General features: G+C 44.9%; 1 protein-coding gene across 6 annotated transcripts in view; it reads right to left on the bottom strand.

The window, feature by feature from the left end:
• Positions 1 to 13,649, bottom strand: part of LOC119174040 (intermembrane lipid transfer protein VPS13A) — a 1,344,268-nt gene that overhangs the window by 520,535 nt on the left and 810,084 nt on the right. For all 6 annotated transcript variants that reach the window (XM_075894208.1, XM_075894209.1, XM_075894213.1 and 3 more), the window contains one exon: positions 6,962 to 7,090. In XM_075894208.1, coding sequence (XP_075750323.1) covers positions 6,962 to 7,090 — 129 coding nt within the window. The remainder of the gene's footprint in view (positions 1 to 6,961; positions 7,091 to 13,649) is intronic.

Here is a 13,649-nt window from a genome sequence, read left to right as displayed (position 1 = left end):
GCTTTCTGAGCATGCTCAAAAAGTGTTGCAGGGCCCTCTCAAGTTTCTGGCTTGAAATTCGGGATCCACTATGCTGTGTCCCTGTCACCCTTCTAGACGGTCTTAAAGAATATGTTGCCGTCCCTGCCACTGCCAAAATTGTTCTTCGTCGTCCCTACGTGACGTTGTTGCTGACGTGGCGGAGGCCTCGGAAATTAGGCCTAGTGGTGGCAGGCGATATCCAGTGCTGCAAGTTGACGCCCCTGCCCCACATCGAAAAGCATCTCCAACAACTTACAGGTGCTGTTTACTTTTCAAAGCAAGATCTTGCATCAGCGTACCAACAGGTCAACTTGTCATAATCAAGTAAACCCTTAACTACTTTTGTAACTACTTTTGTAACACATGATGGTTTATTCATACTCCATAAAGTTTGATTTGTGCTTGCATCTACCCCAGCTCTTTTTCAGAAAATGTTGTCAGACATTTTGAAAGATAACTCTGCAGTGCTGTGTTACTTATATGACATTTTGGTTTGAGGTCGAACGTGTGCTGAGCATGATACTAATTTACAAGTTGTACTAAGACACAGCACAGGAATGAAACTGAACGACAAATGTGTCTTTACCATCAAGCAAATTCAGTTTTTAGGACACATTGTCAATGCAAGAAGAATGTTTCATCTTGAATCCAAAACGCATGCTATTGAATGCACCTGGAGATTCTAAAACCTTGTATTTATTTCTTGGTCTCGCCAGTTATTACTCAAAGTTCATTCCACAATATGCTGATGTTGTTGAACCACTGCGCTCCATGTTGCGTAAAGGCCAAACATTCAATTGGTCCAAGAAAGCCCCAAATTCAGCTTTCAACAATATCAAAGAAGTACTAGCTGCAAACCGAGTCATTCAAATCTTTGACGAGAAACTTCCCCTTGTTATTACGACTGATGCAGCCAACATAGAATTGGGTTCTGTGTTTCAACAACTCAAAGGTGACCAGTTAACTACAATTGCTTTTGCTTTGAGAACTTTGTCTCCTGCTGAATGCAGATACGCTGCCGGTGAGCATGAAGCCATAGCCTGCCTCTTTGCTTGTGAGAAATAGCATGTGTACTTATGGGGTAGACATTTTACATTACGCACTGATCATCAAGCTCTTGTTACATTACTTTCTGCTGGATCAGAGGGCTGACGCCCATTACGCATTTCACGCTGCCAGACTGTCATATTACAACTTCACTGTACAGTATTGCAAGGCTCACATATTGTTGTGGCGGATGCACTTTCTCGTTTACTTTTACAGTTTTCACTCTGTCCAGAACTAGAAAAAAGAATAACCTTTCTCGTTACTCCATGCATAAGTAAAGCTAACCTGCAGGCAGCAACTGCTGAAGATGCTAATTGCAACATGTGTTTGCATTATTCGCTAATAGCTGGCCAGATAAGAAATCTTTGCCCCCAGAACTATTGCCATACTTTGCAGCCAAATTTGAGCTGTCCTGTGTAGAAAACTTAGTTTTCCGCACAGAAAGAGTCACCATTCCTACATCAATGTGCGACAGACTTGTGCAATTGGCTCATGAAAGCCACTCAGAAATAGCCAAAACAAAGCAATGGCTTAGAGAAAGATTCTGGTGGCCAGGCTTGGATAGTCAAGTTGAATGTGCTGTTTGCAACTGCATCGTATGTGAAACAGCTGATAAATTTGCTAAACCTGTTTTTTGCATCCCTTATGCCTGTTCTGTGGCCAAGCAAACCGTGGGAAAAGCTAGGCATGGACATTGACGGTCCACTTGAACGTGCTCCATACAACTGCAGATTTGCTATTACAGTGGTAGACTACCACTCTGAGAGGGTGGAAGTTTGTTTTACTCACGCAATCATTTCCGAAGCGGTATTTACATTCTTGACAGCACTTTTCAGTAGGAAAGGCTTCTCTGGGGCAATTGTTACAGACAGCGGTCCTCAGTTCAAGTTCTAACTATTTGAAACTTTCCTCTCAGAAAGAGGCATCCAGCATCTTTGCTCATCGAACTACTATTCACAAGCCAACAGCCAAGTTGAACGTTTCAACAGAATTCTGAAAGAGCAAATTCAGCTCGCTCAACTTGTATGCCACCAACTAAAACATGCTGTTACAGAATACTTAGACACGTATCGGTTTACGCCTCAAGCTACTACAGCCTTTTCACCTGCACAACTTTTGCATAATTGCCAATCGCATTCTGGAATCGACATTGCAGGGTTACACCCGAAGTCTTCTACTATTTTGCCAACGTTGGATCCTGTGAGAACACGAGTAATTTTTAAGCAACAGGCAACTAAGCATCGCTTTGGTTTAAAGCGTGGAGCTAAACCTCCTAAGCTACAGGTGGGCCACAGGGTTAAAGTTCATCTTCCAGGCAAGCAGATTAAGTACAAAAGTCCATATACAATTACTAGTCAACTTGGACTAAATTGATTCCGCCTGAGTGATGGCAGTGTATGGAGTGCTTCAAAGCTCGTACTGGTTCATGCCAAGCAAAACTCAACTTCACAGTAAAATTCACTTCCTCTGCCCAATTCTTCATTGATACATGAAAATGACTCCCCACCTCCATGTTCTTCTGCAATGCCCCAGTTAGCGACTCTTCTACAAACCACCTTACAGGCTCCTTGCTTACAGGCTCCTTGCACGCGAACAGGTGCCTTGTGTTAGCAAGCCCTCCGTGGCTTTGTCCGAGAAGGAACGCAGGTTCCTCGAAGGATTCGGTGCGGGCAGGTAACGCGAACAGGTGCCTTGTCATGGCAAGCCCTCCGTGGCTTTGTCCGAGAAGGAATGCAGGTTCTTCGAAGAATTCGGTGCCGGCAGGTAGCTTTACCTTTCTGTTTCGGTTTCTTCTAGGTTTTTTCTTTGCTGTTTTTCAGTGCCTTTGTGTTTGTGTTTTTTGGTTTTGGTTTTCTTACTCATGTTCTGCTCTTGTGCCATATGGTTCTTGTCACTTGGTCACTGTCTTCTCTATATATGTTCGTGCTCTGCGCAATAAACTCAGTTGGAAGTTAGCGCTCGTGTCTTTCGTGTCCTTCTTGTCTCTGTGTCGTCGTTTTGTTCTCGCGCTATAACTATCGTCATGCCATACCAACTAGCCCAAGCTGCCACACTTCTAAGTTACATTTCTAGTTATTCGGGCTTTTTTTCGTGTGTTTCGCTTCATCATTCAGTCCTCGTAACCCTCATCGCAGTCTCCATTTGCCGTGCGTGCACCTTTTCCTTTTGCATTCGCACCAAGCAACTCCCTTTAGACGTTAAAGCCTTGTTTGGAGGTTACCACCCATCTATCGGCCATGGCATACGGGTGTGCAAAATTCTTCGGTCTGAATGGCACCGACAAGAGCGCACGTACCGGGACGCCCTGCATGTCCAGCTTCAACTGACAGATCTAACACCGGGAGTGAAGAAAAGAAGATGGCGAGAGTACTGCGACCGAATCGAGTACACTGCAAACCGCCTGTGGTCACGTGAGCTCGCCAGCCTTCGTGCGCAGCGCCCAACTAAGCCTCAGCAATCAGGTGTCGTCCACTCATGCAGTGACGTCGTCCTCCCAGACTACGTCCACAACACCCTCGCTCTAGGTCCGAAGTTCGTCGTCGACCGAGGGAGGTCCGCACCCGAGCTTCTTTCAATGGTGCGCTCTGTGGCTGGCCATGCTTCACATGAGGATTCAGACAGGTGCATCTCAGAAGGCGTCGACGTGCTCCTACGGGGTAAGCCTACCAGCAACAGCCTTCCGGTGCGGAAGACGACCAAGTTTCTTAGAGACAATGAACTTTGTGTCGTGCTGTCAGATAAGGAGGGTGGTTTCGCCGTTCTTCCTAATTGCTTGTACCTGGAAAAGGCGGTCACAGCTATCGAATCTGTTTTCAAATGTTGTACCGACATTCGTCTAGATAGGGTAAAAACGCAGGCCAGAGAAATGTGTCGTAAACTAGAGTTAAAACAGTTAGCACAGCACATTAGCAAAAGTGACAAAAATGGGCTCAGCATGTTTTTTTCTGCCAAAACACATAAGGTTGACATGCCCTTCCGTGTCATTGTGACAGAAAGTGGTACGTGGCAAAAGCAACTCGGCTTGTTTATTCAGACCCATCTAAAGTGTCTAAAGATTGACGACCCATTTGTGATCAAAAACTCCCAGGCTCTGATAGAATTTTTCAAACAGTCAAATCAATCTAATCTTTTCGGTTTTTCAATTGACATAAAGGACCTATACTACTCTCTGCCTCACGATGAGGTACTAGAATGTATAAGGGATAACATAGAAATTTTCGGGGAATTGAACTTCCAAATAAAAACTGGCATTAGTTCGCGAGATTTTCTTGACCTGGTTTTGCTGTATCTTACGTCTACTTTCGTTCAATGGAATGATTGAACTTATCTGCAGAAAAAGGGTGTTTCAATTGATTCATGCATAGCACCTCTACTCAGTGATCTTCTATTGGCAAAAATGGGCAAAAAACTGCAGGAAAAGTTAGAAGGCTCGCATGTCGTCAAAATATTTAGATACGTGGATGATTTCTTGGTTATTCTAAATTGTAAGTCTTCTATGTTTCACTCGTTGGCCACTCAAACTACAGGCGTGTTCGAAAATTGTTTGAAGCCTCTTGTGGTGACACATGAAATGCCCGATAATGACAAATTACGCTTTTTGGACTTAAATCTGGTTTTTAGCTCACAGCACATCTGTTGGTGTTATGAACCACGTGCGCAGAAACCTCTACTTCCCTTTTCTTCTGCTCACAGTAAGATAGTTAAGCGAGGCATAAACGAACCTGCCTTGAGAATGCTTTAAATAGGTCGTGTGCCCACAATATCTCTGCGAGCTTCAAAGCTCAAGTTTCCCGCCTTAAGGCTTCAGGTTTCCCCGAGGCGTTTATCGCGTCTGTTGCGGAGACGATCCTGCGGACTAATAAGGCGGAGCAGAGGGCACGACAGAATCTGAGCAACACGGATACAAAACGTGAAAGGATAGCCGTGATTCCATACATACACCAGATATCACATAGGCTCAAAAAAATCGGAAAACGTGTTGGAGTTCGTGTCCTGTTCTCAGCACCGTTCAAATTAATCAGCCTCACCAAATCTACCAACCCCCTGAAAACGAAATCATCAACAGATTGCAGAGTTCAACATCGGAACAGGTATGCGGCCTGCTCCTGGGAAGTCGTCTATAGGACCCCCCTTTCATGTGGTGCTTGTTATGTCGGAACGACCGGAAGGTGTCTGAACGATCGGCTGAGAGAGCACGCGAACAATGTTAAAAACGGGAAAGATGGTTTTCTTGCCCAGCACTGCACTGAGTGCAAGTGTGTTCCCCTCTTCTAGGAAACAGCGACGTTGTACAAACACAGAGATGTAAGTAACCGGGTCATTGTCGAGGCTGCGCAGATGGCACGCGAACAGGTGCCTTGTGTTAGCAAGCCCTCCGTGGCTTTGTCCGAGAAGGAACGCAGGTTCCTCGAAGGATTCGGTGCGGGCAGGTAACGCGAACAGGTGTCTTGTCATGGCAAGCCCTCCGTGGCTTTGTCCGAGAAGGAACGCAGGTTCCTCGAAGGATTCGGTGCGGGCAGGTAGCTTTACCTTTCTGTTTCGGTTTCTTCTAGGTTTTTTCTTTGCTGTTTTTCAGTGCATTTGTATTTGTGTTGTTTGTTTTTGGTTTTCTTACTCATGTTCTGCTCTTGTGCCATATGGTTCTTGTCACATGGTCACTGTCTCCTCTATATATGTTCGTGCTCTGCGCAATAAACTCAGTTGGAAGTTAGCGCTCGTGTCTTTCGTGTCCTTCTTGTCTCTGTGTCGTCGTTTTGTTCTCGCGCTATAACTATCGTCATGCCATACCAACTAGCCCAAGCTGCCACACTTCTAACAACTCTATGCCTGGTTTTTAGTAGTACGCGCGAAGAACATTCCGGTGGATGGCCAAATGCTGATTGCCAAGGCGAAATAGTTTGCAGCTGTACTAGGTGAAACAACTGTACCGACAACATCGTTGGCAAGACTGATTCTCATTAAAGCGAAACTGTCAGCAGCCAGAACGTACAGCTGTAAATGACAAAGGAGTGGCCGGAAATCAGTGCGAAGTTTTCTCCCACAGAGATCTTCAACAGCAGGTGAGAGGTGAAGATAGACACAGTGGTCAACTGCTTCCGCAATGCAGGCTTGGAGACGGCGTAACTTGTGGAAAGCGGTGAAGACAACGAGTGCACAGAAGGCGCATTTCACGAGTTGTCATCCCGCTTCCTGGCAGAAGTTCCATACGAAGTGTCTGCGGATGACTTCCTGGAAACTGACTGTAACGTCCAGGCTATTGCGAACCTCACTGACGAAGACACAGAAGCTGCGGTCGCAGGACCGACAGCTGAAGTGATGAGGAGGTTTGTCCGGACAAGGCACTCGCTAGAAACGCGTACTCCGTCGTTGAAGTAGAGGCAGCGTTCGGCATGATTTGCCGTTGTATCGCCGACATGAAGAGAACCAGACTGTCGCACCTGGACAGCCTTGATAAGATCGAGACTAGCGTCTTCAACTTAATTTCAAAAACGAAGGAACAGGCCAAGATAAGCATTTTTCCCACAATTAAATCATTTTGTTGTGACATGTGTGCGGAATTAGTTGTCATTCATGAATGCACCTATTGTAGGTGATGATCCACTACAGGTAGGCTCTCGCGGCCTCCAATTTTTTTATGATAAGCTCTCGAGGCCTCTATTTTTTTATATTTAATTTTTCATATATAGGACTAGTTCGCGATCCCCTTCGAGGTTGATATATCCTTGTTCAACTTTACATACACTACTTATTGCATGCCCTGGTTAGTGCCTTTCAAGGGCTAACAACCTACCAATATGACCAAACAAACTCAACAACTCTATTCACAGGTGTCGTGTCCAAGTAACAACACCTTGTAAGATAAATTACCACATGAGATGCATGCTACAGTCACCTTAAGATGCAGTTCCAAAGTGCAGGGAAGCGCATTGTGAACCACAATGGGCGGCACAATTAGTAGCGTGCAGCTGGGCAGGATGCCCTGTGCCTGTGAGCGCATGTCCTGGCTTTCCCGGCACACCACCTGAAATAAGAAGTAATTTCTTAATACTAGTGCATTGCTTAACACAAGAACTGCACTGCAAACTGTACATGGTTGCCTTTTCTGGAAAGTGCAAGTAGTAGAAGATATGCCTTAAATCCTGGTACAAGCATACTTGCCCCAAGAGTTTGGACCGTGTTATCTTGCAAATAGGTGTCACATGGACAAACGAGGTCTATATATGACTAAGAAGGAGAGCATCTTGAGGTGGCAAAAACTGTTGCACAGCATAACGAAGAAGAATGGCATTAGCTTTGATTGATGATTGATTGATATGATATATGAGGGTTAACGTCCCAAAACCACCATATGATTATGAGAGACGCCGTAGTGGAGGGCTCCGGAAATTTCGACCACTTGGGATTCTTTAACATGCACCTAAATCTGAGCTCACGGGCCTACAACATTTCCACTTCCATAGGAAATGCAGCCGCCGCAGCCGGGATTTGATCCCGCGACCTGCGGGTTACCAGCCGAGTACCTTAGCCACTAGACCACCGCGGCTGGGCGATGGCATAAGCTTTGAGTGGGGCTTCGGTTACTAAAAAAAGACATTTTTGTTGAGTTATGCACAGACTTGCCCAACCTATTACCACAACACGACACTTGGTAAGCTAGAAAACGCACGAAAAGAAAACATAAATGCCACCTTGAAATTCCTGCACCAAACACCCTGACATAGAATATTTTGAGTGCACGTACTGATTTCTGCACAACTTTTAATCAATAAAAATTAAGTACTACAATATGAGAAACTTGGGATAGTGAAATATGGCATCTCAGAGTGCAGTTTGTCAATCTATACCAAGTCATTGTTTCTCTTTAGTGGCCAGGCCCAGTGTTTTGACAGCAAATTTCTGGCTCTCTTCATCTTTTTCTGGTTTACTCACGGAGCACGATGTGTCCGGAGTATAGAAGCCCAAAGCAAAAGAAAGATGAAGGTGAGGGCGTGGAGAGAGAGAAAATGATACAAGTAAAGAGAAAGCAAATGAGAAATAGGGAGTGAGACTAAAGAAAGGTAAAAATGAAAGAGAAATAAAGAAATAACAAGAAACAGACAGAAAACAAAACTGAGAGAGAAAAAGAAAGAGAGGAAGAAAACGAGTGCAGAGAAAGAAAAAAGATCACCGGAATAAAAAAAGAGTGGAATAAATATTGCCCAGCAAGTGGTGATGGGTGTGTTGCTTTGCTGCGCCAAGCTTGGCATGACTTGGTGCAAATTTCTAACTTTTTTTACATCTCCCAAACAAGTTTTCAATGCATACAAAAGATCATATAAATCATATCTTGTGAATATCAGGACACTACCACACAAATGCACAAATAGACCACTTCTGAAAAATAATTTTCTAGCACCTGCCCAGCCCTCTTTGCCCATGAAGTGATGTTGCATACTTGGGGAAACTTCATGTAGCATCGATAAGTACGAAACAGGCCTCACGGTTTCCTTTGTGCTATTGTCATCACATGCTTGTTTACCTCGCACTGCAATTCCTCATCGTACTGTCCTGACGTACGAAGGAAGCCTTGCTTGGTTGTTCGCTGTGCACCTATGACATAGTCGCCAACATTTGTAATGTTGCCTAAGTGGCCATAGTGAAGAGAGAATGGGTTATACCTTCCTCTATTAACAAAAAAGAAGAGTGAAAAAGCCAAGCCAGAAAGTAAAATGAGCTGTTTTATACCCTGTTCCCTCCTCATTACAGTCTTTATTTGCAAAAAATCTTGTGGCTGCACCTTCGCATTGTACAAATGCACAGCTATCTGTTCATCAAAAATATTTTTAAGCACAAGGTTGTTTATGAGCCTTTTAATAAAAAAACATAACTGAGACATTGACATAAGTAAAGGGGGCACATGTCACGGTGACAAAAGGTCACCAAAAGACTGCAGGCTGGTTTGTGCCACAGCATTCCATGAGGGGAGCATGACAAAATCTTTAGACCTCATAATAGCACTTCTGGCTAATGATGTGTGAATATTTTTCAAATATTTTATTAATAATATATAGTTAAAAATAGCTGCCTATAACGAGCCTCCATTTAACAAATTCGTTGATATAATGAAGTTTTTATATTCCCTGCCGTTACTCCATAGAAGTACGTGTATTTGCGACCTCTATGTAACAAGGTAACAGTGGGAGACCGCCTTGATATAACAAAATTTTCACCATGGACATTTTCGCCTCGAAGCATACAAGCATACTCGTGAGTTTGGCACGAGTATGCATCTTTCTCAGTTGCCCCGCCGCCGACGAAGCACGAAGCGGCGGCGGCCCGCTAGTGGCCCTGGCGACTTCCAAGTGGCAGCGAGCACTCATTATTGTGAACAAGTGTGCACAAGGCGGGCAGGCGGGCCTGCGTCCCAAGAGCCGTCGTTCTTAGCGCCATGAGTGCATGCGCGAATGTGCGTTCCCCCTCCAAACAAAAAAAAGAGAATACTTTTGCACTGCCAGTGTCACTAAGTGTCACCACAGAACACCTCACGTTTTGAGTTAGCATGACATATGTTCGGCTGCACTGAATGTAAAGGGCGCTTTAATGACTAGTTTCCTGCAGTATGCGTGTTGTTCACTTTTCGTTTTCGACCTCGTGCGCACGTGCATGGTATTACTGTGGGCCCATAATGTGGCCTACGACGATGCTCAGTCTTGCTCTTTTTTTTAACGCGGACAACCGTGTCATCGCTACAAATCGGATGTCAAATTAGGCGCTGATGAAAATTTGTCTCCGAGACCTTGGAGACACTGACGGATCTTCAGAGGTTAACTCGCCATGCGTTTGCACCATGAGTTCGAGGGACCGTAGCCTTCCCGATTGGTCGGTTAGCTCAAGAAACAACATGTCAGCACGCTGAATGCAACGTAATGTTATACGAAGTAACGCTGCTCTTTTGGATCCGATATCATGGAACTGCTACAAAAAAGCTTGTGTAAGCAAATACGGCTGCTCCAGGGAGAAATGCTCTTTTCACACAGTAACTTCACCTTGAACGCACAACTGATCCTTGGCGAGATAGCATGCGTGCCAGTGATCGAGACCATGCCCTTAATATCAAAGTTCACTGTTACTCGAGTGACTCCCCCCCCCCCCCCCTGCATTTTTTAATGCTCGTTCAATACGGGTGGCTACCTTCCTGTTTGAGCATTCGACGGTAATTCTAACAGGCAGGGGAATGCTATCGTATGTGCGCTCCAAGAGAGAGAGATAGGCCGGCTCATTTGATCTGCTTCAGCAGCGCTCGCGCGCTTTTACCCGCGCGTAAAAGTTACAATGCATGGGGGCATGTTATCAATTTAGATTTATGGAACATGATGGCGACGGCAAAAACCTATCCAAAATGTCTATAGAATTGCTATCACAATAATAATGCAGGTCTTTACCGCTAAATAAGTGTTTTGGGTTAGTTCTGCTTTCACTTCCTTTTTTGTTGTGCAATTATTTTTCAAATATTTCCACTGAACCTACATGAAAATCTTTTTTATAAAATATCTTTCCGGGATTTCGTTATTCTCTTTATATGAAGGTTTACCTGTATTTCTCAAACTTCTGGAAAATAAATATAATAGTGTATGATAACCAAAAATAAATAATGACAATTGTATCGGATATCGCTACAGCATCAAGTTATCTTTGTGTTGCCCTCAGCCATTCCGTGCATGTAGTATAAAAGGCATGGCTTTCTCATCTTTTTTCTCATCTTTTTTCTCATTAGGCCAGAACTGTCAGAATGATCCATACAACCACTTATGATACAACAACAAGCCAGCGTCCTACAAGATGGGTCTTGCCCTTTGGGGCACCAACAAGTGAAACTGCAAGCCAGTTGTACAGGTGCTCCAAGCCGTCACTGCATGATGAGCTTCACCGGGAAGTCCACTGCAAATGCACAAAGTGCTCACTGATGGCTCTGAAGGGTGATGCCATTCGTTGCTTGCAACGAAGCACATAGCATTTCTTTGATGTTGTATGTCTGCTAATGCAGTTTTATTGGCTGCTGATTTAAATTATTCTTGTGCATCGGCACCATGAGCAATGTTACGCCCAGCAGTAACCTCAGTCGCAGTGTGTGTGGCCACAGCGCCTGATGCTTCAAACTACGTCTGGCTCAATTGAAAGTACAAACAGTCGTCCCATGACTGTATTCATTATGAGGTCCAAAATATTGAAAAGTGCAACTGCTCTAACCTCAGCTCCTCCAAGTCTATCCAAGACGCGCGTCAGCGATGTTTGCAATGAATATGGCACACTACAGTAGAATCTCGATGACACCAATTAGAAGGAAGCGCGTAAAATATTCGTACCAGCCCGAATTTGTATGAACAAAACACAACTTTAAGCTGTTAAAACTGATGAACAAGAACTTCATTGGCAAACACACTTTGTTGAAAAAAAGGCTCTAATGTTCTTTCGAACTTTCCTGCCTTCACCCTGTCTTAATTAAGTGCCATGGTTTCCTCACTCATGCTGCTGGCACAGGGCGTTTAGAGGTGTGCGCCGAGGAGTTGGTGCGCCGCCGCCGCCGTATTTTCTCAGCGCGCCATTTAAAAAGGATTTTTTTGTTCAGCTAACCTATGTTTATTTTGCACCTTCTGTCACCAGTCTGGCCTTAATTCTGTCCACTTCACAAATGCATTGAAATTCGTTCACCTGCCATTTGAAGTTATATAAGTGGACTATAAAAAAATTTCTAGAGTGCTCCTAATAATGCTAAATTAGATTTAAATGTGAATTTCAAGATACTTTTGAGTTTTTGTATTTCAGTGAATCCCGGTCAGCCGATGACTGTCAATATATTCTAGCTGACGAGAATATGTAATATGTGAGGCGGGCTTCGAACAATGATGAAAGGTGTGGAAAGTCGGTACTGGAATATTTATAATTACGACTGTGCAAGCAAGTCTAAGAACAAAGGCAGCTCAAATGCGAAGGGTGGGGGCCAGAACTAGGGACGAGCAGGATATAAGTGCAATGTGTATGGAAGATATTGTTGCACTACATCGGCAACGAGAGAGCATCAGGTACACAACGAAGACGATGAATGCGATCGCGATCGTGTTGTTGTTGCTGTTGTACCTCCATCTTGGCGCAGCTGCCTCTGACTCTCCCTGTATATTTTGTAAATATATTTTTTTCATTCATTCTCTCACCCCCGTGACATTTGGTGATGGTGCTGGGAAGAACACAATATAACGAAGTTCCGCAGTGGCCGAAGTTTGGATTTTTCCACCATGGCAAACCAGGCACCCACTGCCGCTGAGGCGACTACAGCAACTCTTGTCCTTCCGCGGCTAAAAGATTCTGGCACGTTCTGTGGCACTGATGATGTCGACATTGAAGAATAACGGTTGCCGTTGTACGAACGTACAAGAATTACCACTGGGATGTACTCTTATGTTGGCCAACATCCTGTTCTACTTGAAAGGAACAGCAAAAGTGTGATTCGAGCACCACGAAGATGAAATTGGAAGCTGGGATGCGTGCAAGGAAAAAATTCGCGAACTTTTCGGCAAGTCTGTGGGTAGAAAGGCAGTGGCCAAGAAGGATTTGGCATCTTGTGCGCAAACGTCAGCAGAGTCCTACGTGACTTACATACAGGACGTGCTCGCCCTTTGCCGAAAAATAGACTATGGCATAGAAGACACCGAGAAAGTAGCACACATATTGAAAGGCATTGCAGATGGTGCGTTCAACATTCTCATATGCAAGGAATGTAACACGGTCAATGCCATCATCAAGGAGTGCCAGCGTTTTGAGGCAGCAAAAAGTCGACGTATCACCTGCCATTTCACTCGACTACTAAACACAGCAGCAACCTAGTCGTGCGAAGACGGGCCTACACTACAGACGCCGTTAACTGCAGAGCATGTGACGAAGATCATCAGACGTGAACTTGAAGCTCCGTCTCCTGCAACCACGTGCTCCCATGCCTGTGACTCTAGCCCTCAGATGGTGCCACTTGTACATGCCATTGGGCGACAAGAGCTTTCCCATGCTTGACTGGCCTCCGAGTGCACTACAGCTTCCTGTCAGCCGATCAAGCGTCGTCGACCCCCTGTTTCGTATGCCCAAAACCAAAACCTTCTGGTGCGCCCTTGCAATCCAGACGAGTGGAGGACTGCTGACAATCGTCTGATTTGTTTCAACTGCTGCTGTATTGGACAGTGGCCCACCATTGTAATGCTCGGTGATATTGGCATCAGGCATCCTATGGGTACACCCATTGCCCAGAGAGGGATCATGGGCGCTTTCAACCTTACCAAGAATCACCTCAGTCCACCAGTGAAGACATTCCTTCTATGCCACCATGTCGTCGTCGTTCTCCATCTCCCCATGCTCACCTGTACTATTCACCACTCTCTCGTCACCCGTCATCTCGCTCGCCCTAATTTTGCCGACTGACCACCTGCTTAGGAAAACTAGATGATGTAGCTCCCGAAAGTGATGCTGCATCGACCATTTGCCCGCCAAATCTTCTGACCATGCTGCCGACTCAATGCAACCTTATTGAGATTGAAGTAGACGACACACCCGTTGTTGCA

This window comes from Rhipicephalus microplus, chromosome 5, assembly GCF_043290135.1.
Source record: "Rhipicephalus microplus isolate Deutch F79 chromosome 5, USDA_Rmic, whole genome shotgun sequence".
NCBI lineage: Eukaryota > Metazoa > Arthropoda > Arachnida > Ixodida > Ixodidae > Rhipicephalus > Rhipicephalus microplus.
The sequence above is the reverse complement of the archived record's forward strand: the minus strand, read 5'-3'. Positions and strand labels throughout refer to the sequence as shown.